Source organism: Acomys minous (assembly GCF_964271855.1).
Source record: "Acomys minous genome assembly, chromosome: 1".
Classification (NCBI taxonomy): Eukaryota; Metazoa; Chordata; class Mammalia; order Rodentia; family Muridae; genus Acomys; species Acomys minous.
Genome location: NC_140483.1, coordinates 55,006,536 through 55,034,318, shown reverse-complemented (window position 1 = coordinate 55,034,318; position 27,783 = coordinate 55,006,536). Strand labels below are relative to the sequence as shown.

The following is a 27,783-nucleotide window of genomic DNA, read 5'->3' as shown; positions in this document are numbered from 1 at the left end:
CCTCCTCTCCCTCTCTCCTCCTCCCTCCTTCTTTTTCTTTCTTTCTTCCTTCCTTCCTTCCTTCTTTAAACATATTAAATGCCATAGCTTGTTGGATAATAGTTGTTTGAATTTTATTTGCACCAAGCTGTTAATTAAAAATTTTAAAGGGGCTTCCTGGGTTTCACATCCCAAGAGGAAAAGAAGGGCGGGCAAGGTAGGTCAGCAGGTAAGGCACTTGCCCCACATGGCTCCAGTCGGCTGACCTGAACCATAGAGAGGTCAGAGAAAAGAACCCAGTTCACTAAGCTGTTCTTGGTCCTCCATTCATGCACCACAGCACACAATACAAACAGTAAATATTCAAAAGGAAAATAATCCCAAGCACCTAAGCCACATGAGGCCAACGCTATTTCTCAGTAACTTCTATAGATCAGGAACATCCTCTGTTTTTAACTTTTTCTTTTTGCCCCACAGAAACCAAAATATCAGCTCATCTATTGGAGCTATAGATGCGCTAGTGTGATAAACAGGAGTCATTTGAATTGCCTTGGGATAACCCACATTCAGCTTTTGGCTCAGAAATGGCAATCTCTAGCATTTAGCTCCTGACTCTTCAAAACAGTGACGTTTTAGACAGACAGACAGCAGCGTTCACTCTGTCTTTTCATTAAGTACCTGTGTCTTGCCAGCATTGCCAGTAGAATAATAAATACACAATTACAAAATCTAAGACACACCCTTGATCTTGTAGGCATGTCTATAAAACAGAGTAAGGCAACAAATAAACTGATTGAATGCAATCAGGGGCCAGGTTATCTGGTTCCTACAGTAAACAAAAAGGGAGAGACTCATACTTACCAGAGATCTTGGACAAGACTTTAAGTAGGGTTATAGATATCCTAGAGTCTGAGCCTGGTGGTCATTAGAAATGACACAATCATGTGTGACTTATGGGAAATCTGCCACAGGTTAGGGCTTTGCTAGAACCAAATATACCCCATAATATCACTCCCCTCTGAAAAGCAGAGCTCTAAGATTAAATTTTCCTGCCCCTGCAAAAACTAAAACAAAATCAAACCAACAAAACAAAGAAACTGAACCAAAAAATTATTATTCTATTTTCATTCTTCTACAGGGAAATGGAATCTTCAAATACACAGTTGTTTGGATTTAGGGGCCTCCTAGAGCTGATTTGGTCTGTTAAAATGTAGACCTCAGCAGAGGAAACACTGTAGCTGACTAGAGGCAGGGCAAGAGTCCTTCAGGTAAGAAAACCCCCTAAGCAGTTCATGCCCTACTATTTCCAAACTTGTTACAACTTAATAGGTTCTAAGTTGCAGTATTTGTTTAAAATGTATTTAACAAAGCAAATTAATAGCATAAACAAAATAAAAAATTACATGACTATAAGGATCTGTTTTTGAGTTCTAAAAATGGCTTTAGAGTAACAATTTATATATAATTGTCAGACATACTAGACATGATGTGGGGCCACACTACCACAGGGCATGGCTTATTTTTTCTCCTTTCCAAAGGTAGAAGCCAACAGCTTTATCTAGACTGCAAAATAATGAGCTGAAATGGCTGTAGGTCAGAGAAGCTAAGTAGGATGTGGGCTAGATCCATAAATAAGACGTTTCACTTGAGTGTTAAGGAATTTATTTGCTCTTAATTCTAATTTTAAAATTCTAGTTTTAAAATGGTATAAAAAGTCTCTTTCCCAATTATTCTGCAAGGTTTCCTCCCCTTTGAAATAGGTTGAGTTGCCCTCATCTCCTTTTTCAAATCAGATTCAGTAGTCAGGAATACTGTCAACCATCTAGGAGCTAATTCATAGAGTCACAGTAACAGCTGCACATTTTTTTTTTTAATAGCTGCACATCTTAAGGTTAGGAAAAAGGCTCTGGATCCTGGATGCTGCTAGGATTTCACTTATGAAATCTTAGGTGACTGCTTGATGCCCTCCAACTCAAAAGTTTCATCAATGAAATGGGATAATGGTCCTCAGTGTTTAAGGTTACTGACAGCAATTAAATAAGGTAGGAAGTGTAAGTGCTGTGTTAATGATGGCGACTCAAAATGCCAGTTTTTCCTGTGTTTCCATGCTGCCTCTCTTGTCCCTCTTTGGTCCTTTGATTCTCCCAATGCTTGATGACTATTAGAGAGATTAAGATCAAATAAATTTCTTAGCACTCAAGTGAAAGATTCTGTGGATCCAGCCCACTTCCCACATGCCCCTTCTAACCGACAGCCATTTAAACTCATTATTTTGCTTTGTGTATGTTATTCTTCCTCAAAGCAATGCAACAATTTTAAAAGATTTACTTTACAATTCAACTTCAATCCAAAAATACTTAACTTTTAACACATACTTTTAAAATAGCTATGTATATTCTAACAGCATCATATAATCAAAGATGTTTGTTGGACCAGAGGCTGTGAAGACACCCCAGTTTCAGGTAACCAACACCCAGTGCATAAAAAGCCCGTCAAGTTCAGAACTAAGAAAGAACAAAAGGCTGATGAAGTCCAGCTCCAGTCATTTCCCTTGGCTGTCTGAGTACAACTAACTGTCAGCCTCCAACATGAGACCGAGCGAAAGCCAAGCCAAGTTAACGTGAATGGTCTGGGAATGTCTTCAAATTGTAAAGACACAACCCCTGGCCACACAACTGCTACTCACTGAAAACTAGGAGTCAGCTGCAGACTCACAGCCAGTTGACTCAACTTCTGGATCCTTTGAGACCAGGAGCTTCCTGCTGTAACAGAACGCTGATTCCAGTGCTCCCGGGAGAGCGACACAGAACCTGCCATCTTACTGCATGAGCTTCCGGTGGGAACTGCAAACAGTCAGGGGCAGCAGCACCATCTCTGCTGTTGGCTGCCCCCTCCACTGTGTGCGTAGTCCTTTCTTAGACATGTTTACCTCTCATAGCTTCAGTCATCACTATCAATCTTTTCAGTCTAATTAATTTCTTATGTCTTGAGCTCTAGATCAGCTCTTAGCACCTGGATGAAAAGTATCTCAGGTGCTCTCTCCAGATTTGGGGGCATTTGCATAAGAAATGTTGGAGGCAGACCCCAAAACAAGAAATTCGTTTGTTTCTTATATGCATTAGACATGTAGCGTAAAGATGCCTTTTTACTATATTTTTAGTGCACCTCCACTTTCACGGTGACATGATTTTCTCGTTGAGGCATCATATTGGCCCTCAGAGTTTTCAATTCTGCGGCCTTTCAAACTGTGTCTTAGGCATGTTAAACCTACATTTCCTGAATGTCACTATCTGAACATCTCAATCTTATTCAATCAATTTTAACCTAAAATCATGTTTCCCACTCAACATGTTTCTTCCTTTGTCTTTTTGTCACCTTTCAGTTTGTCACTTTTCTGTGTCCATCCTTGCTCCTGTTCTATCAGCGTTTACTTCCCTGTGCTCCTTGGAGAACATCTCAGATCTGCCACGTCTTACCTGAAACCCTGCCATCAAGGGGACAACCGACTGGGGCATTTCCTGCCTGCCTCAGCGTGCAGCTTCCAATGTTATTTCTCCAGTATGCAATTTGGATCACAACTCTACTTCAAACCCTTTGTCAATTCTTTGTCCACAGGACACTCCCTAAATCCTCAGAATGAAAGACTAAGAGCCGCCTGGTGTGATCCCTTATTTCCTATTACAAATACATCTTTCATTCCAGCCACACTGAACTGCAGCTCTGAAAACAAGGCCGTATCCTCACACACACAAACACCCTCCTTGCCTGTCATGTGAGTCTCCTTTGTCATCTAGCCTCTATTCTGCAAATACAAGGCAAACATTTTATTTTGGTGTTCTATTCTATAAACAGTTTCTACTTGATTCAACTAAAATACTCCGAATTTTCTTATTAGAAAATTTATCTCCCTGCGATATGAACTTTGTTTTTCATCTCTCCAAATTAGCAAATATGTCCTTCATTTATGAATTACAACATAGCAGATGCTCACGAGATGTTAACTGTGAGAGGATTAATAGTAGAGCAGACTGGTTGGCATGTGGCACAGTCTACAATTGCAGTTACTTGGAAAGTTGAGGCAGGAGGATTGCCCATGAATTGAAGACTAGCCTATAGTGAGACCACACATCAAAACAGAGAAGATGACTTGTTAATGACTTGCCATGGGAGCATGGGAGCATGGGAGCATGGGAGCATGGGAGCATGGGAGCATGGGAAGTAGAGCAGGAAGGGTAGCGCCCAGCTTGCAGGAGAAGAGCTAATGTCTTCAGGACTCCCGGTCTTTCTGACATACACCCTGGCTTCAGAAGCCATCAAGGCTCTGTGCTGGGCACAGATTAACTAGGTCAGTACGCATCTACTTAGAACTTGAGTAATGGCTTCCAAAGGGGAATCTGCTTTCCGTCCTACAGACTTGTACTGCCCAGGAGGATCCTTTGGACTGAAGAATCACAGCTTATTGACTTTTCTTGAGTGGAATAAAACAAAAAACAATAAATAGTTGCTTTAATTAGGCAGAAAAAAAAAGCTAACAGATCGTACCCTAATTACCCAGAAAAAATGTTTCTCATTCCATGATAATGAATTGTAAGTGGAGTTTAATGAAGAAAAACTAAAAAGGAGTCCAGACTGGTGATGCCCCAGATGTAGAATCCTAGGTAAAGAGCATAAAACAATAGACTATAGAAGTATTTGGTGTTGGCCAGAGGTATACAAAGCACCTCCCAAGCCGATCAATAACCAAGGTTGAAAAGGGAGGATGCAGAATGCTCTTGTCCTGAAAACCAGAGTGCCTGCACAAATAAGCTCTCACAGAAGCTCAATCTTTTATCTTTCAGTTTATCTAATGTAATGATCAGGGTGATTATAAAATAAAGTACATTAACTGCTCCCTTTGTGCACACTAGTAGTTGGTATGAAAATACATGAAACCTTTTCAATTGAGAAGGTAGACCTGAAGCAATCCAGATTAAATGCTAGGATCTTGGGTCCCTAATACAGGTGAAATCCTTATATCAGAAATGAGCAATCTAGTCAGCAATTAACCAATTGAAAGATTCCTAGGATTCAGATATTCAGATGCTGATCTACTTACTTCAGGATGTAGTTAGTCAGCACAGTTATCATCAAATAAGCCCTACACTTTGGATATCTACCAGCACACCTGCACACGCTTGTGCGCAAACACACGTGCACACACAATACACATGCACGCACACACAAAACACACACTTTGTTATAAAGCTCAGGCAAACTGGCTTTAATCTTGTGATCCTTCTGCCTTGCCTTCTGAGAGCTGGTCTCAGTTATGTCATACTATATTAAAGGGGCATATTTTAACCAGCAAATAATACTTTGATACTTAATATATGTGGTTCTGAAAAGAAGCCGTTCTGGTGACTGTAAGAATCACGCATCTTACGTTCCACTTGCTTCTTGGTAAGAGAAGAGAATTTCTACTACAAAGGGGCATTGTTCTGCTTTTCCAGAACAAATCAGATGACAGACCAACAGCTCACAGAGACGTCAGACCAGAGCAATCCAGACCAAATCCTTCAGACTTGGCTGTAGATACAGGAGATGCTAATATATGAGAAATGAGTGAGGATGCCAAAAGAACCTGTTCACGAAGTTACGTCATTAATCCACAGGAGACTTGAATAGCCGTGCCACCAACACATCACAACCATTCTCAGCGAGGGCTGGAGGGGCACAGGAGAACAAGGAGGACAATGGACACTTTTATCTAATGAAGAGAAAGGTTGTTGGAAGAGACAATCTCTTACTATGTAGCCGAGGCTGGCCTTGAATTCAACTATGTAGCAAAGGCTAGTCTCAAATTTGTGATCTTAGAATTTTTGTCTCAGTTTCCTGAGAGCTAGGTTTATAGGCATATGCCACCACCACACCAGGTAAGGGGTATTCTTTATTTGATGTGTAAGAATGTTTTGTCTGCATGTCTGCATGTATATTATATGCATGCTGGATACTTCCAGAAGTCACTGGGGTCCCTGGAATTGAAGTTGTGGATGGTTGTGAGTGTTGTGAGTCAGCATGTGGTTGCTAGTCCTATATAGGAATAAAGTACTCTTAACCATGGCACCATCTCTCCAGCATTTAGTCGAGGTATTTTTTAAAATCAGTATAATTTATGTTCATAAAATAAAAATATTATTTAAAAATATGAATGAGCAAAAGCAACCATGAATCTTGACTGCTGAGGACATGTACTTTCTTCTGCATATGAGTGTTATTTCACTCACACAATATCCAGGCGGGTAATAGTGGGCTTTGTTTTTACATTTATTTATTTATTTACATTTGTGTGTGAGCATATGCATTTGTACAAAGGTCAGAGGACAACTTGTGGGAGTTGGTCCTCTTCTTCCATCATTTGCTGGGGATCAAACTCAGGTTATCAGGCTTAGTGGGAAGAGCCTTAACCTACTAAGCCATCTTGTTGGCCTGGATTAGATTTACATTATTAAAAAGGTCACAGGATTACTAAATACAGAAATCTGGCATTACGCAATTCAAAAAGCATCAGATACTGCCAAGAATTCAAACAGTAAAGGTATGTAATAAAATAGTTTCTGTTTTTACACTCATTATAAGCCATCCTACCTTTGTTTTTGCAAGTTAAAATAGTACCTATTCAGCTTGCTTTAACTTACCTATAGGGCTCCATGAACATTTGTTGAAGAACGAAATGTCCAAAATATTCTGTATTTAAATAGCAATTATTTAAACATTCTCTGAGGACATTTTCCTTATATGGAAGCATTTCATAGTCAGCTCCTTTAACACCACTAAAATAGTAATAAGCTTTTAAATACTTGTTCAGAAATTCAGTCCTGTTTTGAAGACTGTTGGATCAATCAGGGGCTGTACCTTTTCAATGATGCAATCTCTAGTTAAAAAAAAAAATATTGGGGTTGGAGTGGGGGGACTTGAAGACTGAATAATTGGCCATGTCTGTACTGCAAAGACAGGCATTTTCTTTAAGAGAAACCCAAGGCCTACAGGGTCTGAGGATCTGTGGTGTTTTTTGCTCCAGAGGGCATGACTGGAATTTAAGAACCAGTCACAAGAGATTCAATTATGGCCTATCAGTTGTCTCCCTTGGTCTACAGCATTCCTCTTCCCTGCAATTTCAGGCTCCATGGCCCTACCATGGACTCCTACAGCTACCTAGGTTTTTAACTAGTATCTTGGCCCCTAAGGAGACCCTTAAACTTGACCTTCAAGTCTGTTTGCTTGCACTCCAGTGTTGCTGATAAGGGTTTTGAAAGAAGAGAAACCTGAGCTTAGAACTCTGTGACTTACTATCCAAGTGATGCTGGGAAGCCACGCCTCTTTTACGTAACCCATTTAACAGCCAGCTTGTAGGGTGGCTGTTGCCACCTGTTGCAGCCAGGCATCAGAAGACACGTGAACACAAGATCACAGACAACGTGCTGTTAAGGTACATCCAAAACCTAAGTATACCCAGTTTTCACAGAGTACCCCAAATACTGAAACATGAGAGTAAATGAATGGACTAGAGAAATCTCACTAGATGATTCTTAGCTTGGTAACTAGTCCCAAGAGTAAACAGCCCCCAAATTACTTTTGCATATCTTTGTGTCTGAGTCATTAAGACATACTGGAACATGAATGCCGCATGAAAACTGGCATTCTCTACAGTATGGCTCATGCCATCTGGACACTGGAAGTTGGGTATAGTAAGCTGGTGCTATTGTAGGAATCTACAGCCACTGGCTACTACTTATTAAACCTACCCATGTTTTGATTTTCTGTAATCTAAACTCTCACATTTTCTCCCACTGTGCTCTCTGTCTAAAGGCAGGGGTGGGAGGTAGGCGAAAGAGGACAGGAAGGGCGGAGGCAGGAAGAAAGAAGCGCCAAACTGCTAACGAAGGAGTGAAAAAAGAAAAACGGAGGGCAGTTACTAAACAGAAACCTGCTGAGTGATCACAGGTGTCACAGATGACTCTGGGAGCTGTGGCTTCAAGGACTGAGTGTTAACAAGGGGCTCTTAATATCCAAAGGCACTGTGGAGTACGATGGCGGGAAGGCAGCAAAAGGAAGCATTAATTGAGGTAACAGTGTTCAGTTTTGCGGACATCAGTTAGGGGCCACCAGAAAATACCCAATAGCTGTTGCAAAAAGTGCCCGGAGCCCTGTAGTAAAGGGACCGCCTGGTCCACAGGGGAAGAAACATTCCTGAAGCCCAGGAGCTCAGCAATGGAGACACCACATCATGGCCTCCCTTGGTCCCTTATCAAAAGAATCACGAGCAAAACAGTTTCACACTATTTGGGGGGGGGGGTCACGTTCTAGTAACTAAATATCTCTGGTTAGAGTCACAGACCAATATGCTGCATCTGAGATTGTACTTCATGATAACTTACTGAAAATGAAAATAAAACAATACAAAGAAGCCACAGTCTGCGGAGGTTTCTTGAAGCTTTTCTTCCCACAGCTCTCCAAATAAGGAAGCCTGCTGCCCTCTTCCTAAGCTGTGTATGCGCTACACCACAGTCTAGCTCCTAAGAGGGAGCTGCTCCTTGCCTACTGCCTAATATGCCCATCGGGGCTTCTCACTGCTCATTTGCCACTGCTAACATTTCTTGCTTTTGCCAGCTTTTGACCGAGGAGGACACTAAATTATATACAAATGTTCCTATGTTTAAAACAATTCTACAGAGGAAATGGAGAAAGTCTTAAATGGCTCTGCCTAAGATATTGTAAGCACCTTAACCCAGCTGGTTGTCAAAAGTTGGAGTTATTTCTTTGGCTTTTTAAGCAAGAAGTTTCCTGATGGCACCTGAGAGGAAAGTTGCAAGGCTTAATGCATTCTGACTTTTTGTCACTCACAGAGATATATAAAGCAGGCAAAGGCATATACTATCTCATGCACACACATACGAATATGCATGTAGAATTTGCAAAGGATGAAAATCTCATGCACACAGCCTCATGCCACTTGGGAGCTTTTTCTCTTGAAACAGCATTGATCCATAAAACACAGCAACTAAACAGGGGGGAAAAAAAACTCTAAAGAAAATCTCCATAAGACATTGTGATAAAACTCTAGAATCTGCTAGACACGGTGGCACATGCCTTTATTCTCAGTACCTGGGAAGCCGAGGCAGGCAGATCTCTTTTATTTTGAGGCCAGCCTGCTCTACATAATGAGCTCTAGGCCAACCAAAGCTATGTAGTAAGACCCTTTCTCAAAACAAAAACAAAAAAACAAAAACAATCAACCAACCAAACAAAATAATACAAAATGAAAGACTAAACAGCAACAAACACAAAGCAAAAGGCTGTCCAGAGTCTTATTGTCAAGCAGTTTACAACAGATTAAAAGCTAAAAGGCAGAAGCCATAGCCTCAATTATTTAAGTCTGCTTTTACTTAAGACATAGCAAGTATTGTGAGCCACAACCCCTTTAGGAAAGCTAGCTGGGGCTTTACGTCTCTTTTCCCCTTTGTTGCCTCCTCTCTATTCTGACATGCCCCTTTTCTCAGTCTCAACCTGCACGTTACATGTAAACACATGTCCCACCTTTGGCATAACTATGATCAGACATAAATAAAAAAGGCTTACTCGGAGAGTCTTGGCAGTTGGGGAGGGAGATGCTGGGGGAGAATCAGACTGAGATTTCCTATTCCGTGTGAATTCCTTACTTCTCGTATATAAAGAGGACATGGTTCCCAGGGATGCAGACAGACACCCAACCTCTGGATTCTTCACGCAAAGCTGGGAACGGTGTCTGTAGATTACTCTTAGAGACTTCCTCCTTTTGCGTCGATACAAGATGACTTGGGTAGAACTAAATAAAGGATAAAAGCCACCTTGCAGATTACAGTCCTGAGCTCTGAAGCAGTCCACAGTTGCAGCGTGTGAGCCTCGTGTCCCCTCAGTACTCCAGAGCAGCTTCAGTCACAAGGATGAACAGTAGAAGGCATGTGCCAACCACCGCCTTTCATGCCTAGACTGAATCCTTGACTCTGTCCAAAGGTCACTTCTTACTCAGGCTGGCTCTGAATAAAACCTGAATCTGGGCTCCCAACGACTCCAGATTAAATCCCAGAGGAATGACGGTTCTGGATCTTGCTGCAGATGAATCTGGGGACAAGCACTGTCACTTTATCCAGAAGGAAGAAACACAAGTCCTCTGGCAATCCCCGTCTTGCCTCAGCCTGATTCCACTGGGCTGTAAGGGTCTGAACTGCTGTGGTAAACTCAGGTTAAACAGCTAAAACACAGAAAAGGAACTAAGCGTGTATGAGGAGGAAGCAGCCGTCTGAGGAAGTGAAGCTTTCCTAAGTCCTTCCAGACGAGCTGCCTTTGCTCTAAATGCTCAGAGTCATACGCACATCTTTCCCCTCCCCTCTTCTATTTTCTGACATTCCAAATCCCCATTCGCTCAGCGAGGAATGCTGGAGAGTAGCCAAGGGCAAGGATTCACTTTCAACCCAGAACTTGGTTGCCACTCGTAGAAGGAAAAGAAAGGCACTAGCTTCTAGGAACAGAGGCTGTGGGCTCCGCTAGTTCCTATCCCAGGGCAGACAGCAGTTGTCAAAGCTCATTTCTCTAAAACTTCTTTTTTGCATATGAGAATGATGATTTTCTACTCTCATCTCTCTCAAGTAACAGGCCCAGACAGAAATATGAAAGTACCTTCAAGCCTTTTATGTGAAGTTTTAATGCCTTGTCATTCTTGCATTGTGAGAAAGACCAGCAGTTTGAAACTCCGGCTCACAGCAAACTAAGCTGTATGTAGACCAGAGAGCTTATTGGCTAAGTCTCTAATAGAAAAACGTGTCAGAGCTTCTTAAAATACCACAATCAGGGAGGAATGAGGCTTGAAAGTAGCATAAGAGGAGGAGAGAAACAACAATTAATAGATGACGGTTTCAAAACTCCAAGATGACAGGGCTCAGCAGCGCAGAGAAAATTAAGAGTTAACAAGAAAGGAATTTCTTTGCTGGGCGTTGAAGGAGTTTGGATTTGGCCTTGAAGAAACATCTCAAATTTAATCTCTTGCATTGTTGTCATCACTGCACTGTCCAACATTTCCAAGCCAAATGCTTTCTAAGCCAGTGGGTTTATCCTCAAAGTAACAACTAACTCACTTCCCTCCCGGCTCTTGGAAACTCTATCCTACCCTCCCTTTTCCATATGAAATTTATACTTTCCCCCCCTTGAGTCCTTCCAACTAATGACTCTTTTGCCTTGATTGTTTTGATATCTCTTTTATTCCAAACACTAACTTTGTGAAATTAAATAAGCAAAAGCGGTCATCTGTTGGGAGGAGGTTTAGTTTAATGAATGCAGTTTGAAAAGGATTTATAAAGAAGTTTTGATTTACTTTCAGTCTGAAAACAATTCCATAAAGACTCATTAATCCTACAATAGGCTGAAATTATAAGCTCCATTTAAAAGGCCAATTATTGTGAAAATGTTTATCTATGAATTTTTTTGTTACATTTATTTTGTCTGGTGGTGCACATGTGCCTGTGTGTGTGTCTGTGTGTGTGTGTGTGTGTGTGTGTGTGTAGGTCAGAAGACAACTTTGGGGAGTTGTTTTCTTTTTTTTTTCTTTTACCACATGGGTTCCAGGGATTGAACTCAGGTGGTCAGGCTTGGCATCAGAACCTTTACTCAGTGAGCCACGTTACTGACCCTGATCTACGTTACATTACCGTACACAATTAATTAACCCGGTCTGTATGCCGAATGAACATTATCATAGTTACTCTATTCTTTAAAAAGACAATAAGAACACCTCTGAGCAGCAGCAGCAGTTTCTGGACCTGCTTATCTCAAGTTTATACAGTAACTTCACCTTCCAGCGATCGGACAGCGATCATAAGCCCCCTTCATTCTTGTTTGTTTGTTTTGTTTTTCGAGACAGGGTTTCTCTGTGTAGACCTAGCTGTCCTGGACTCGCTTTGTAGACCAGGCTGGCCTCGAACTCACAGACATCTGCCTGCCTCTGCCTCCCGAGTGCTGGGATTAAAGGTGTGCACCACCACACCCGGCGACCCCTTTTATTCTTATATGGCCATTTTGTCTCTACTTAGTGTTTTCATATACCCTGTGTCATCTTCTCCCCTCGGCCATGCTGAAAAGCACATTGATAATATTATTATCTGTTAGATGTGGAAACTCAAGCTCTACAGGTTAAGTGACTTGGTCAAAGTTACGCAATCACAAGAAGGTGAGCGGAACACTACCATCGAGGGCCAGCTCTTGATGATGCAGGCGAATAGAAGCTGGTGTGAAAAGACCTGCCTACCAATCGAGGGCATCAAGGAAACCAAGGCCTTGAAAACAACTTAGAGAACCCGAGACACTCACAGAAATACACTAGGTTGTGTCCAGAACACGTCTCCAAAAAGTTGAATCTAAACTCTTTGTTCACTTCCTTCTTTGTATATAAATATTTTCAATTTTCTGAAACATGTATTGTTCCTTTCAGATTCAAACACCATTAATTCCTTCAGTAATATGAAAGCATCTTTCATATCAAGTAAAACAAATAGAAAGGAAATGTACTCAGCTGCAGTTCGACAGAGAGTCTAGTTTTCGAGTCATGCACCTCTGGGTATCATTTCTAAAGTATGGTTCCGAGAGTCAAACCACCTCCATAATGGCCCATCTTATATTTTAACGGCCTGGCCAGGACAATCCTGGTACCCACCACTAAGATGATGGCACAGCCACAATTTTTCTGCCCCCCTGGGAAGACAATCAACTTGAAGGGACATCTGAGATCAAGACCTGCTCCTCTCTTTGCTGCCCCAGGCAGGAATTCTTCAGTTGAAAACTGAAGTTCTTCTTTCTCAAATTGAATCAGTAACCAAAGAGCCTGGTTAAGAAAAATCCCTGAAACAGACTCCCATGAGCTAAGCTTGGCTGAAGAGACTTGTTTAAAACATAACTTATTGCAGAGGGACAAAATGATGGGCTCGATGCTTTATTTCCTTTAGGTGAAGATAAAGGGAAGCGGTTGGTGGCTATAAATGAATTAAGAGTCCCAGGCAGTCAGTCCAATATTCTCTAACTACAAGAACAAGAAAATAAATGGTTTTGTTTGAGTTGACATATACCAAACGTGTGAACCATGAATGAAGACCCTTATTTATAGAGGGGATCCTGATCAGGACCCCTGTCGATCCAACATTCCCAAAACTTACAGGAAAAGTTAATGATAGGGTGAGTGTTTTTCTTGTTTCTTTCTTATTACTCAAATTAAAAAAAAATGAAATGGCATAGTTTGAAGTCTGCTTTGCTGGTGCTGATCCGTCCCTGTCAGTGACTGCGTTCCCACTGTCATGGTTGGTTTTAACAGTTAACCAGAGCAATCTAGAATCACCTATGAGAACAGTTTCAGTGAGAAACTGTCTACCAGAGCAGGCTGGCCTGTGGGTGTGCCTGTGGGAGGGTGTGCTTATTATAAGTGATGAGGGAAGACCTAGCCTAAAGTGGGGTACCATTCCTTGTTTGGGTCCAAGACTTCTGTATCAAAGAGAAAGTGAACTGAGCACTAGCAAGTGTGTACACAGCCATTTCTCTTTGCTCTCGACCGTGGGTGTGACTGTGGATGTTTCAAGTTCCCGTCACCTTCATTTCTCAAGTATGATGAGATGTAATCTGGAGTTGTAAACTAAAACAGCCCCCCTTGCTCCCACCTGGCTTTCCCCCATGCATCTTATCAAAGCAAGAGAAAAGACGCCATCATGCTGTACTTTTGGTGAGAGAGCATGAGGGCTTCACGGTCACAAACCCGGGTGACAGCTAAAGCTCTGCCCCACTACCTGATGGATTCTTTAACCTAAGTGCATTTTATTTGGGTCACTTCCCAAATGGTGATATATAATGTGGAGTAATCTGGTTTAGGGTTAATATACAGAAAATTAACTAAATCATACCCAATAGACCACGTTCAATACAAGGTGGTATCACAAAAAGTGGCTGATACACATTTGCATTTATAAAACTCTAAAAAACAAAAACAAAAACAAAACTACTAAGGCAAAAGCCTAAATATTAGCTTTCACTTTCTTTTCTTTTTTTCTTTTTTTCGGTTTTTCGAGACAAGGTTTCTCTGTGTAACAGCTCTAGCTGTGCTGGAACTCGCTCTGTAGACCAGGCTGGCCTTGACCTCAGAGATCCGCTTGCCTCTGCCTCCCAAGTGCTGGGATTAAAGGCATGCACCGCTACCGCAGGGCTAGCTTTCACATTTTATGCTAGTTTCCCCCTTTTATTTCTTAAAGAATGCTTTCCTTTTAAATCATGTGTGTCTGCATATAATTACAAGAGTGCAGGTGCACAAGGAGGCCAGAGGCGTCAGATTTCCTGGAGCTGGAGTTACAGATGGTTGGAGCTGCCTGTTGTGGGTGCTGGGGACTGAACTTGGGTTCTCTGCGAGAGCAGCACCCACTCTTCACTGCTGAGCGCTCTCTAGCGCCTGGCCTTACTTTCCTTAAAGTCATATAAAAGACTACTATTAAAGGGATAACAGAATCTCTTCAAGGATTTAAGAAAGAATTCTCCCTCTCCCCACCTTGTTCCTTATCTTAGTTCTTGGAAGGTAGAGGCCTGGAATAAAGGCAGGATACAGTGGTGAAGCCACAGCCTGGTATAGTTAGGGACTGCATTCACGCAAAGACGTTGAACAAAAAATTAAATGTACTAAAGATAAAAGCAATTGGTTTTTGTTTTTTAAAAAAAGATATAAATTACATATGAAGGGGGAGAAAAGAAAGCCAGAATGACCTCTGTGTCTTACACAGAACTAGAAGTAGTGATATGGTTCACAATTTTCAGTATAGGTGAGTAATGGCAACATGTGCATGCATGTGTTCCCTTGCTTCCGCTTACTGAGAAGGCTGGAAGAGCAATACCCGTAGCATTTGCAGTCCAGCACCTCCATTATTGCTGCTGAATGCTACTCTCAAAGGAACAGGGCTCCTGGGACAGCGGCTGATTCTAGATCTGGGGGAGGAAAAGAAATGAGCCTGGTTCTTAGTAGGGACATAACAAAAGGACACCAAAAATGTGTTTTGGAAAGGGACACGTGAACATAAAAAATGGTAACAATGAATTAGCCATTAAGGAAAATAGACATCCATGAATACACACCAATATAAGGAGAGAACAATAAAAAAATAAAGAAGGAAAGTCTTTCCTTATGGTAAAATGTCTACTACAAATGTAGAAGGATGAAGTTAGAAAAAAAAATCGTAATTTTTTTTTTTAATCTGTCCTCATTGTAAAATCAGTCCAGGAAAGGAATAGTAAGGCAGGCCAGACCAGTGGTTAAAGTGGATGATTGAGTGAATTTTATAAGATCCCGAGTGTTCCTTGATAGCATATTTATTAATAACTAAAAAGCAAAGGGAACTCTGCCATGGAGAATCTTGGCATATGGCACCTTAATCTTTCAGTGACAGGCAACACCACAGGGAATAGGACAAATAGTTTGAAAAGAAAAAACATAGTGTCATCCCTGTAACATCATCACACCATGGCACCAAACGCAGACTGATGCTAATTATAATGAACCATTGGGTACACCCAAACCAAGGATATGCACGACTAGGCTCTTACCTCAAACATCAACATAAAGAGAATTAAGGAAGGACTGACTAGAGAGGAAACACTTGGTGGCTTTGGTCCTTTAACTGGAAGTGATGTTATTTAGACAATTGGTGAAACCTGAATTTGTCACCGAGCGAAGGGCATAAAGAATTGTTTGTCCTATTCTTAAATATTTATGTGGTTTGAAATTGCTTCAAAAGAAAAACAGAAACATTTTAGTTCTTTCATCTTACTGGGGTGGGAAAAGAAGATAGAGAAATGCTTTACCTCCAGAGAACTCTTGAGAAATAGCTTCTCATTTCAGAGGACTCTGGGATTTCACAGGATGGAGTCTGTCAGTGCAACAGACAACCATGTGGGAGGGCACAATGACTATAATTGGAGACTCATTAACAGGTCATAAATCAAGTTAGTGGTTCATAGATCAATGAAAAGTGAAGCAGACTAGTAAATTTGGAGTGTGCTAACTGCTGTTGTTTTAGTTGCACAGAATACATTTATAAGTGTACACAATATGCACTGGATCACAATGTATGGTGCATTTCAAATTACAGTTACAGCAAAAGATTTGAAGATGGTGGTGTGAAGACATTGATATAGCCAAAGCATCAACACAAGGCATTTGCTGAAGAAAAGAGCAGAACGGTTTTTAGTCTGGCATAATGCAACGATAGCCATCCAGTTTCTGAGCTATCGAACTGGCAAGGGGCATGCGCTTGGAAGTAAAACTGATCCAACACTGCATTTGATCAGTCAAGTCTGAAAACACTACAAAAGTTACTACTTACAAATCCAAATGTGGGATTTGACAAACACTGTTATAAGGTGAGAGAAATGATGATATGGTGGCTGATGTTAGACTGTCCACCGCACAAATATAGAAACTCAAATGCAGCCTGTATATGTCGTGCAGGGCATAAAGATTCCTTGAATGTCACTAAAAGAGTTTTTGAGACAGAGTCTGACTTTGTAGCTCTGACTGGCCTCAAACTCAAGAGTTCTGCCTCCTCTGGAGCCCTGGGATTAACGGTGTGTGCCCCCTGGCCCAGCCTTGCTGTCAAATGTTTTAACCAGAGGAACTTGTCCTTACCATCATGTCAAGGAAAGAACACTGGGAATCCCAACTCACTTTTCTAAATTATAACAGAAGACCCTCGCCCCCCCCCCCCCCCCCGCCAGCCGGCAACTCAAAACCAAGTGTCATTACCATTTGAAGAAGGGGACAGCAGCAGTTGCCTCTGTCTTCATTTTTCAAGTTTAAGTTATGGAGTGGGATGGAAGAGTTTAAAAAGTATACAGACTTAAAAAAAAAAAAAAAAAGAAAGAAAAGGAGGGCAGTGAGATGGCTCAGCAGTTACAAGCCTTTGCTGTATAGGCCTTATGGCCTGAGCTCAACTCTAAGAGCCAGATGTGGTGGTGCCATCTGTAATCCCAGCACTACACTGCAGGGCGGAGAACTGGCCGGAAGCTCACCGGCCAGCTACACAGCAGCAAAACTAGAGCATACCCTGCCTAAAACCAAGGTGGAAGATGAGAACTGACGCCCATTACCTTCACATTTATTCCACAGCATATAAGTGCATGTGTGTACGTACACACACACACACACACACACACACACACACACACACACAGAAACCAGGTCTAGTCCTAAATTCTTCTGAAGTATCTTCAAGCTTGAAACATAAGCATCTAAAAAGTACAACACCTTGTGGGAAAGACTGTAAGCTTTGTCATAGGTAAAAGCAGTCTTAGCGGGCTTTACCCTTGGACACCCCATGGATACCTTGTAATAGACTGAGTGGAGCCATCCTGGGCCTGAAATTCAGAAAACAGACCTGGGGGCTCCACCTGGACTATTGGTTTTCTAATTGACCCTCAATGGGAGAAGGAGACCGCCCTTCGCATATGACCCAGAGAGGCGGAGAGGAGAGAGCAACAGAAGGTTGAGACCGGGCTTGAGCTCACGTGGATCAGCGAACAGGCTGGACCAGCACACAGGCCAGAGCACCTAAGGACCTGTCCCATGGAACGGATACCGGAAGGTTCACTCTTTTTTCCCTTTAACCTTTTTTCCCTCTTGTGTAAGCTAGTTGGGTTGTATAATAAAGTTTAATTGTTAAGAAACAGAGCCTACAACACCTATTATAATATTTTTGGTACGGTGACAAAATAATTTTTTACTATTGCATATTTAATCCACTATAGAAAAACTATGGGAAAGTCCCCTAGGAAAGGTGAGCACAGCCTCCAGACTGTAAAGGTCTTCAAGGCCCAGAGGCGACCCCCGACAGTTCAGTAGACATTACCTCGTCCTGCAAGAATTTCTTGGCGGCTTCCTGGAAACCAACTTTGAAGTGGCTTAGTCTGTAATGAACTGAGTTGTATAATTCAGCATGCATTTTAGCTCAGGGAGGTGGTGAGGAGTCAAATATTATCAGAATTGAACCTTAAATAGTTTACCCTTTCTTTGGAGCTAAGAATCAAAGAGAGAACAATCATTTTTTAGCCTGTTGTGAATATACTGGTCAATGGAACAGATTTTTACTTTTCATTATCAACAGCCACTTTTCCTTCATTAATCTAACAACTATTAAAGTGCTTACTCTGTGCAAAGTTTCACTAGGGATGTAAAAATGTGATTCCTATCTCCAAAGAGATCACAGGAAATCTTAAGATTTATATAACTACAAAAGGGTCCCCTAACAGCTTTAAAAATAATAAAAACCCAACTCCTCGTCTTCTCCATATTTTTTTTTATGTGTCGGTGTCTGTGTGCACTGTGTGTGCTGCTTACCACAGAGGCCAGTGGGGAGCCTCCGCAGCTGGAGTGTCAAGAGGCTGGGATTGAACTTGGGTCCTGCAGTACTTCTAAGTGCTGACTCATCTCTCCAGGCCCTTCTATACTCAATCCTGACTTTATACTAAGCAAATAATCCTAAAATTATTTTTTAAATAATTTACTTTATGTGCATTGGCGTTTTGCCTGCATTCAAGTCTTTGTGACGGTGTTGTGTCCCCTGGAACTGGAGTTACAGATATGAACTGCCATGTGGGTGCTGGGAATTGAACCTGGGTCCTCTGGAAGAGAAGCCAGTTCTCTTAATCACGTAGCCATTTCTACAGCTCCAAATAATCTGGTTTTTGCTGTTGTTTGGTTTGGTTTGGTTGAAGTGCTGGGGCTTGAACCCAGGGCCTGGTACATGCTATGCAAGTGCTCAAACACTGAGTGACATTCTCAAGCCCAAATAAGATGCTTTAAGGTACTTCTGATGGCACAGAGGCGAATTAGAAGACCTTAGTGTCAGCAGGAGCTCCATTTGTCGGACTGTGCATTTACACTGGTGCTTTACTGCAAGCCATCTAGAAAGGCTGCAGATAGTGTTTGGGGGATGAGGGAGAATGTAAAATTCTGAAGGGAAAGGGTTATTTGTCAGTTCTCCCTTTCTATTTTCCCATTTTAAAGATTTATTTTTAGGAGAACTTTGCTTACATGTATATCTATATGCATATTTACCACATGTATATCTGGTGCCCACAGGGGCCAGAAGAAGGAATTGGAGTTACAGGTGGTGGTGAGCTACCCCTTGTGTGCTGGGAACAGAACCCCAGCCCTCTGCAAAAGCAGCAAGTGCTCTTAATCACTGAGCCATCTCTTCAGCCCCTGTTTTCCCATCTCAATCCTCTGCTTTGGCCTATGTGCCATAAGCATCCTCCCCTTTGGCAGAGATTGGTGATGACAGCACAGGTAATAATGACTGCTGTACAGGTGCTCCTGAGTGAGGAAAAACAGGTTAGGTATTTGATCGCAAAATGAATCTCTTGCCCTCACTTCTCCTTTGAAATCAATGGCTCTAGGGCAGGGGGTTGGCCTTCATTACACACACACGCATTGTAGAGCAGAGGTAAGCTGGGCAATTCTGTCCGTTCAAAAATGGGCTTTCCATTGTGCTCTTTCTGAAAAGGCAATAAAAGCTTAAAAAATCAGGCTGAGAAACACATCTACTGAAAGCCTGTGTACACTCTGGTGGGCTGTTTGGAATGAGGGAGGAGACAGCGCCATCATAAGGTACAAGGTAGCAACAGAGACAAAAGTGAAACAGGATCTACAAATTGCCAGATGGTGCTTATAAATCTTTCCCTTCATGTATGCATGTGCACATATGTGTTCACATCTATGGGTGTGTACATGTGTGTGTGGATGTGGTGGACCCAAGGTTGATGTTGTATCCTTCCTTGATCATTCTCCATCTTCTTCATGGAGTCAAAGTCTCTCAGTTGAACCCAGACGTACACAGCATGGCCAGCCTGGCTAGCCAGCTTTCCAGGGATCTTTTGTCTCCATCTTCTAAGTGCTGGAATTCCAGGCAGTCCTCCATGCCCACCCAGCATGGGCTCTGGGAATGTAAATCTTGGTCTTAATGTTTCTGTGGTCCTGTGGCAGGAACTTTAACCACCAAACCATCTCATAAGCCTCAAAATAACTTTTACTAGTCTACAAAACATTCCCAATTTTGCTGTCATTTAGTTTAAAAACCATGTCTTAGTATTGTGAAATTTTAGATCTCAGGAACTTATTTAAAGGTAAGGAATTATAAAGAAAAATCACTCTGAAGACTTGCCCTGGGATTGGTGCATCAGGTAGACCAGCTGGCCAATAAGTCCCGGAGGGAGAGCCGGGGAGCCTTCTGTTTCTGTCTACTCAGAAGCTCTGGGTGCTAAGAATCCAAACCCAGTTCCTCATGCTTGCCCAGAAAGAATTTTATGGACTAAGCCATCTCCTCAGTCCTGAGTTTCATGTTTTCTAATTGAATTTACACATAGCAGCTTAGAAAGGCAAGCATTTGTGGAAAGCTACTTCTTTTTCATGTGACCAACTTGCACTTTCTTCCACTTTTACATGTCTTTGTAAGACCCACATTTAAAACAGCAGCAAAGTTGAAAGTGACGACTCAGAATCTGGGTAGAGGTTTTCAAGGGTGAGGGGGAGGCAATGCTTATCAGAGATAAGTAAATACATGTGAGGACGTTCATGGCCACAATGATGGGAAGTGGTAGGCTACTATCAGCCTGGAAGGTCTGGGGACTGGACCTCACCCTTGTACCAAACAGCCTGTAAAACAATGGATTTAACTAGAGAAGTCTATAGTTACTAATTATGGTCAGAAGAGTAAGACCAGAGTCTTCTCCCTGGTCCTGGAGAAGACATGAACTGCCTGGAGATTGTCAGGAAATAGCTTAAACAGTGTTTTTTGTTTTGTTTTTGTATTTTTGAGACAGGTCTTATCTAGTGCAAACTGGTCTGAAATTGGCTGAGGGTGACTTTTAGTAGATAACTACATGAACCTGGCTCCAAGGGCCATAAACCATACAAAATTACTATTCAGCAAGAGATATTCTGATAAAGAGCAAAGTCATACCATTGGCCCTTCTGTAAGAGGCAAACCAAACAGACCTGTCAACTAAGAAAAGAAGGCAAAATTCCTCAGGAAAAGCCGCTTAGGGATGGTGTAAAACCTGCCCAGACTGTAGATCCCTCTCGACACGTCTACTCTTCCATCACAGAGCAGAGTGCTGCCATGGCCTCTGGTCATCGTCCAGCCTCGCCCATGCCAGGCTGTGCTCTACTTTACTCTCCCATAGTCTAAACCTAAGTTCTGTCTAGTCTAAGCTCTTTTGATGGTAATCCCAAGGACGAGGAAGCCAGACTCAGACTCTGGTGACATGCTGATATTTAGGAGGTCCGTGTGGAAATGTGCATGTCCTCTGCACTGGAGACAGACCCCAAAAAGGAATTAGCCAGCTAAAATGTTCGAGGCATTCTGATAAGGAGAAGGGAAAAAAAAAAGCTCACATTGCTTAGGATGAATTTAATCTTTTTGGTAAAATTAAAAGCAACAAAAGTGGTTTTCTGTTTGTTTGTTTGTTTTCTAGATAGGGGTTCTATGTGTAGCCCTGGATGTCTAGAACTCTGTAAACCAGGCTAACCTTGAACTCAGGGATCTACCTGCCTCCGCCTCCTGAGTTTAGAATTAGAGGTGTGCACCACCACTGCCTGGCTAACAAAGTGCTAATTTAAAGATGGAGTTAGAAAGAACTAAAAAATATAGGTATGTAAGTAGCTTAAACTTACATACGGAGATGGCTCAGGGAAAGCAGTTGCTGCCAAACCAACAGTCTCAGTTAGATCCCCAGATCTACATGGTGAGAGGAGAGACCCAGATCCCATAAGCTGTTCCTTGACCTCCACGTGTCCTCTAGTGCTAAGGCATGCATGTGTGTGCAAACACACAGAAATGTAAAAAAAAAAAAAACCTGTTAATTGTGATCATTAACTTTAATTATGGTTTGACTCTTTAAGCCAGGAGTAGATTGTGGATATATGTATCCACATGGAGAGAGAGAGACAGAGAGAAAGACAGAGAGACAGAAAGAGAGACAGAGAGACAGAGAGAGAGAGATTATTTGCCTTGTCAACTTTTAGCCTACTGAAATTATTTGGGAGTTTATAAAGGAAACATCAAACATCTTTAAAGCTTTGACCCTGATTGCTTCTGGTTTTTGTAGACTTGCCTGAAGAAAATATTTTTAAAGTATATGATTTATCTGAGACTTTTGTTAAAACCACAGATATCCAAAGAGATAGTTTTATGTATACACATCCCAAAATTTATGAGACTGTACATTTGAAATCTACCCAGGGTATCATACATATACAATGCCTCAAGTTATTGTAAAAAGTCAAAGAGAAAGACACTTGTCTTAGTCACTATTCTATTGCTGTGAAGAGATACCATGACCAAAGCAGCTCTTACAAAAGAAAGCAGTTTTTTGTTTTGTTTTGTTTTTTAAGACAGGGTTTCTCTGTGTAACAACACTGGCTGTTCTGGAACTTGATCTGCAGACCAGGCTACCCTTGAACTTACAGAGATCTGCCTGCCTCTGCCTCCAACATTTAATTGAGGTCTTGCTTACATTTCAGAGGTTTAGTACATTGTCATCATGGTCGGGAGTTTGGAGACATGCTGACTGACAGGCAAAGGAGGAAGAGAGGGAGGGAGGGAGGAGGGAGGAAGAGAAAGATCAGGGCTATCCGAGCTTTGGAAACCTCAAAGTTCACTCCCAATGCCACACTTCCTCCAACAAGACCATGCCTCTTAATCCTTGCAATCCTTTCAAACATTTCCACTCCCTGGTGACCAAGCATTCAAATGTATGAACCTACGGTGGCCGTTCTCATTTAAACCACTACAATACTGAATTACAATTTGGAATAGTTTTAAAAATAAACTTGGTGTGCTGCTCAATAGTAGAGTGCATAGCATGTACAACAGCCTATGTTAGATTGTTTCCCCCCAGTGCAAAAAATACACAAATAATTTGAATAAATCTATTTATAGGATAAAGATATCTGTAACAAGTAGATTACATTTATAATCTCTATGTCAGACAAAATGTTCTGACAGCTAAAATATGGTAAAATGTAGGCTCATGTACTTGATGACAGTGAGCTTCTGGAAGGTGAGACCTGTAACTTAAAGTTATAGTCACAGAAGCATCATAACTGTGATTGAAAAATAAATTACAAATCCAATTTAAGCTCAAATTCCAAAATTGTCATTAGCCTCATTTAATTTTACTTTTTGGTAACTGACTTGAAAACTTATAACTTTGGCCAAAAGCTCCATGTTGTGGGAACAATAATTAGTAACAAAGTTTTAACAAAAACCCTCCTGCCATACAGTTATCTGTTATGCAGCCTCTCTGCTCTATGGGCACTGCAGACACATATACGTTTTGTTAGCTGTTGATATGCCACACTTTATCTCCATGTTTACATACCCTAACACAGTTAAAGCTAAGTGGTAGAGTGTGTACCTAGCACACTCAAGGCCCTGGGTTCAATTTCCAGCACAAAGAAAGAAAGGAAGGAAGGAGAAAAGAGAAGAAGAGAAGAGAGACAGTGAACAAATTAGTACCCACCTTGACTTCCAAACAAAAGTAAAAATAGATAAAGATGCTGCTGTGGTTTAACTCCTAATTCTCCAACCTCTCTTATTCTCAAACTATTTTTTCTGAATCAGTTAAAAGCTCTAACATTTCTTTTTCGGTCTGTCCTATTTCCACTGATGCTCAGTGTACCTTTCCCTTCTCACAGGATGTAAGTGTTGGTTCTGGCTTTAAACATACGTTCCTCTGGAGACAAGGCAAATGGAGATGGGACAGCCACATGAAACATATCCATACATCATATATACTGGGCCAGGAGGCTGAAGATGATGCTCCAATGTTATAGAGAGTTTTGGCTGACCATTGAGGTGGCAAACTGTCTCTGTCGTCTTCTCATTTGGAAAGCTACTAACCTAAACTCCCAGTATACTCAGGTAATCAATTTTATTCCTTCTTAATCTCTGATGGGGTTGAAGACCAGATAGTTTAGTTTTACAATTAAGCTTAGTTGTTTAGGGGTTAAGATGTTTTTAGGTTTAGATAGATGTTTTAAGTTAATAATACAAGATATGATAGATATTGATTTACATTCAGAATTTTAGACACACTAAGATAGGAAAGATGTTTTTCTTCAAGGATGTCAAATACAAATAGCCAAAACAGTAAGAATGTAACATTTACATAGTTCCTGATTGTGTCATGGTTCTTCTTGCTATAGGTAGTTTATTGTATATATGTGTAATAATATAAATGTATATGTAAAGATGTTTAAAAATTACTATCATAAAAGGCTACTTTCTGAATGTAATTCCACAAAAACATCATAAAAGCTTTTACTGCTATTTATGCCAGAATGTGTTGTAAACAGTTCTAATCATTTACCTTTGTGGACAAAAAGGAAAAGAAGAAAAAAAAAAAAAAGAAAAAAAAAAAGGAAAAACCATACCCATTTGAAGGGCCACCACAGGGACACCACCACTCTGAAGCCAGCCTGAGATACACAGCTGGGCTACACAGTCAGACTATTTGAAACTACCACCACCACTTTTCCTACTATTCCTGAGATACGGGGATCACACCCAAGCAAAACAAAATAAATGCCCCACAAACCTCAGTCACCATGAAAGAAAAGCTGAAAAAAAAAACCTTCAGAATGCTATTTGCTATCCAGATTATTGTAATTCATAACAAGCAGAGAATACTCTGTGTACAAACTTTTAAAATTATATTTCAACCCCACATCATAATTCAGAAATAACACTCCTTCAGGTAGCCATGGGGGAAGGGGGAAACAATTCCCAGAGTCCACAAGTTAATGGTCCTGTCAGCTCTGTCATTCCCACAATGCAGAGCAGTGTAATTCTCTATACACACACTCATGCTGAGGCAAACACTTGCAGAGTGTGAGAGCTACACATGCATTTCTGTAAGAAACACCACTTGTGAGGTTCATGAGGCATGGAAATGTTTGTGGAAAACAGGACCATTGTGGAAATCAAATTAATTAGAATGCTGTAGGCTGCTGTTCAGCATGCAATATAGGAAAGACTTGAGCTTCCTGATGCCTGAGCTGAGCAGCACACATACAACCACACACTGTTCTTTCTGAGTATAAAGGTCAGGCAGAAGCTAATCTCGAGTGAACAGGCTCTGTTCTAAGCAGCCTGCATGGTGCAACATGCCCTGCTATTATCTGGGATAGTGGACTGGGGTGATAGTAACAATGCTATTACTCCTGCCTAGGATAGCAGACTGGGGTGATGGTAACAATGTATTACTCCTGCCTAGGATAGCAGACTGGGGTGATGGTAACAATGTTATTACTCCTGCCTAGGATAGCAGACTGGGGTGATGGTAACAATGTATTATTCCTGTCTAGGATAGCAGACTGGGGTGATGGTAACAATGTATTACTGGAGTGAAGAGAAGAGTCAATCTCTTTATATTTAGTTAGCATCATATGCTAATGAGTAAACAAAAGAGCAAATACCTTTTCCATACCACAGAATATATTTTCCTAAGTACCCAAAGTCCACCACTGCAAATGAAATCAACTCAAAGAGCAATGGAGGTGCTGTTAAGCACACTGAAAGGTGACTATAAAGTCCTGGGTTCCATCCCATGAAACCTAGGTACGTCAAATATTGGAGAGTACTCAGTGCTTGTTTCTTGCTTCCTTTTATTGTTTCTAAATAAGCAGGAATCAAGACAAGCTGGTGTGAATTCTAATTTTTTCTTTTCAGACTCTGAAATAGTTTCCATAAGTAGTCTTGTTCCTCTAAGGGTTTATAAAATTTGCATTGAATATATCATACATTTATTTTAAAAAGAATCAGAAGTAACAGGAAGCTGATTTTTAAAAAGGTAAGAAACTTGGGGTAGTGGCAGACTATAGTGGAATCAGACTGAACCAAAGCAGATGGTGCTTTTCAGCTCATGAAGAACCGCTGCAGTCAGCAGGGTCCTGTCACACGCACCAACCTGCAGTCCTGTGCTGGAAGCCAGCCATCAGCACAGTGGAAAGAATGCTGCCCCAGGAACTCACAGCCCTCATTTAGTTTCTACCACAGAGGCACTACAGGACTTGGCTAAACCACACTCCTCGGAGGGCCCCAGGTTTGCATCTGTAAAATAGGGAGCTGGGCTAGGAGAGCTTTTTAAGAGCCCTCTGAACTGTAACGTAACAGTTTGGGACTTCAAAAACTGGCTGACTCCTCCACTCTTCAGTCAGCTAAATAAATAATTTTCCAGGTAAAGACCTTCCCCCTAAACATTCCTAAAATCTACCTTCAAGTCAAGTGGAAGTCAGAATCACGAGATACTTGGCTTTGTTTGGGCACCATTCTGCAAAGGAACAACGTGGGAAGCTGGGTGAAGTTCTACCTAGGTATACACATAATCTAGGGCTTTTTCCAAAAGATGGTTTATTGTTGTTGTTGTTGTTATTATTATTATTATTTTGGTTTTTCGATACAGGGTTTCTCTGTGCAGCTTTGGTTGTCCTGGACTCATTCTGTAGACCAGGCTGGTCTTGAACTCACAGAGATCCACCTGTTTCTGCTCCCAGAGTGCTAGGAGTATAGGTATGCACCACTGCACCAGGCAAGATTTTTTTATTTGTGTGTGTGTGTGTATGTGCATGTATGTCTATGCAACCACATGATCCAATCCTCCATAAGCCAGAAGAGGACAAGAATGCTATAGAACTGGAGTTAAAGACAGCTGTGAGCTGGTGTGGGTGCTAGGAATTAAACCCAGGCCCTCTGGAAGAGTAGCCAGTGCTCTGGACTGCTGAGCCATCTGTCCATCTCTTAATCTAAGCTTTAAATAGAAGAAGCAAATAATCTCAGACCAAAGCAAAAATCTTATATATAAGTCTTTGACAAAACCAAGGAAATATGTCTTTTCAACAGAATCACTGATAGCTGGGAAGACAACAGAAATATAACAAACCCCAAAGTGACTTGATCCGAGCAGAGATGGAGACAAACTGAGAAGCATACAGCAAAGCTACAGGACAGGGAAAGCCTGACCCTGCATATGCTGTTATGTGAACAGAAATATAGAAAGGACAGCAAAGAACAGTAGGCTGAGAGGTGAGTTCTAAACAGAACAAAGAGTTGATTAGAAATTAAGTATAGTGCCTAAAGTATGTAGCTTAACTACATCTCATGCCATATCACAGCCCTTTAAAGATACATAAAACAATAAAAACAGCCACTAATTTAAAGACATCTCACCATCCACACCACTATATGTGAGATGCTACATGGGACAAAGGGAGGGAGCTCATTGTCCAAAACTTCAACCCCAGCTGAAAGAAGCCACCAGTTAAAAGAGAGAGAGAGATAAAAATACCTAACAAAAGTCTCATTTAGGGGCTCAGGAAATAGCTTAGTCAGGAAAATGTTTGCCTTGCAAAGCATGAGGACCTCAGTCTGGATCCCCAGGATCCACATAAAAAGAAAGCCAGGTCCTGCCTGTAGGCTCAGGCATGGTAACAGCGGTAGATAGGCAGCCTCGGCCTGGGGCCAGTCTAGTCCAGTGGTGAAGTTCCAGGCCAATGAGAGATTTGGTCTCAAAAGGTGGAAAATACCCAGGGAATGACATCCAAGGTTGTTCTCTGAGCACTGCACACATGTGCATGCACGCACAGGCACATACCTCTGCACTCTTACACATGAACACATACATATGAGTAAACTCAAACAACTGTCTTTCAAGTCATAAAGA

General features: G+C 41.5%; 1 protein-coding gene across 6 annotated transcripts in view; it reads right to left on the bottom strand.

The window, feature by feature from the left end:
• The window catches only part of PPP1R12B (protein phosphatase 1 regulatory subunit 12B), a 202,105-nt gene that overhangs the window by 36,905 nt on the left and 137,417 nt on the right, over window positions 1-27,783 (bottom strand). Inside the window, exon 1 of one of the 6 annotated variants that reach the window (XM_084796178.1) lies at window positions 9,595-9,726. The exons of the other annotated variants lie outside the window; for them this stretch is intronic. Coding sequence (XP_084652304.1) covers window positions 9,595-9,696 — 102 coding nt within the window. The 5' untranslated portion in view covers window positions 9,697-9,726. Of the gene's footprint in view, window positions 1-9,594; window positions 9,727-27,783 lie in introns of those variants that run through there. 6 annotated transcript variants of the gene reach the window in all.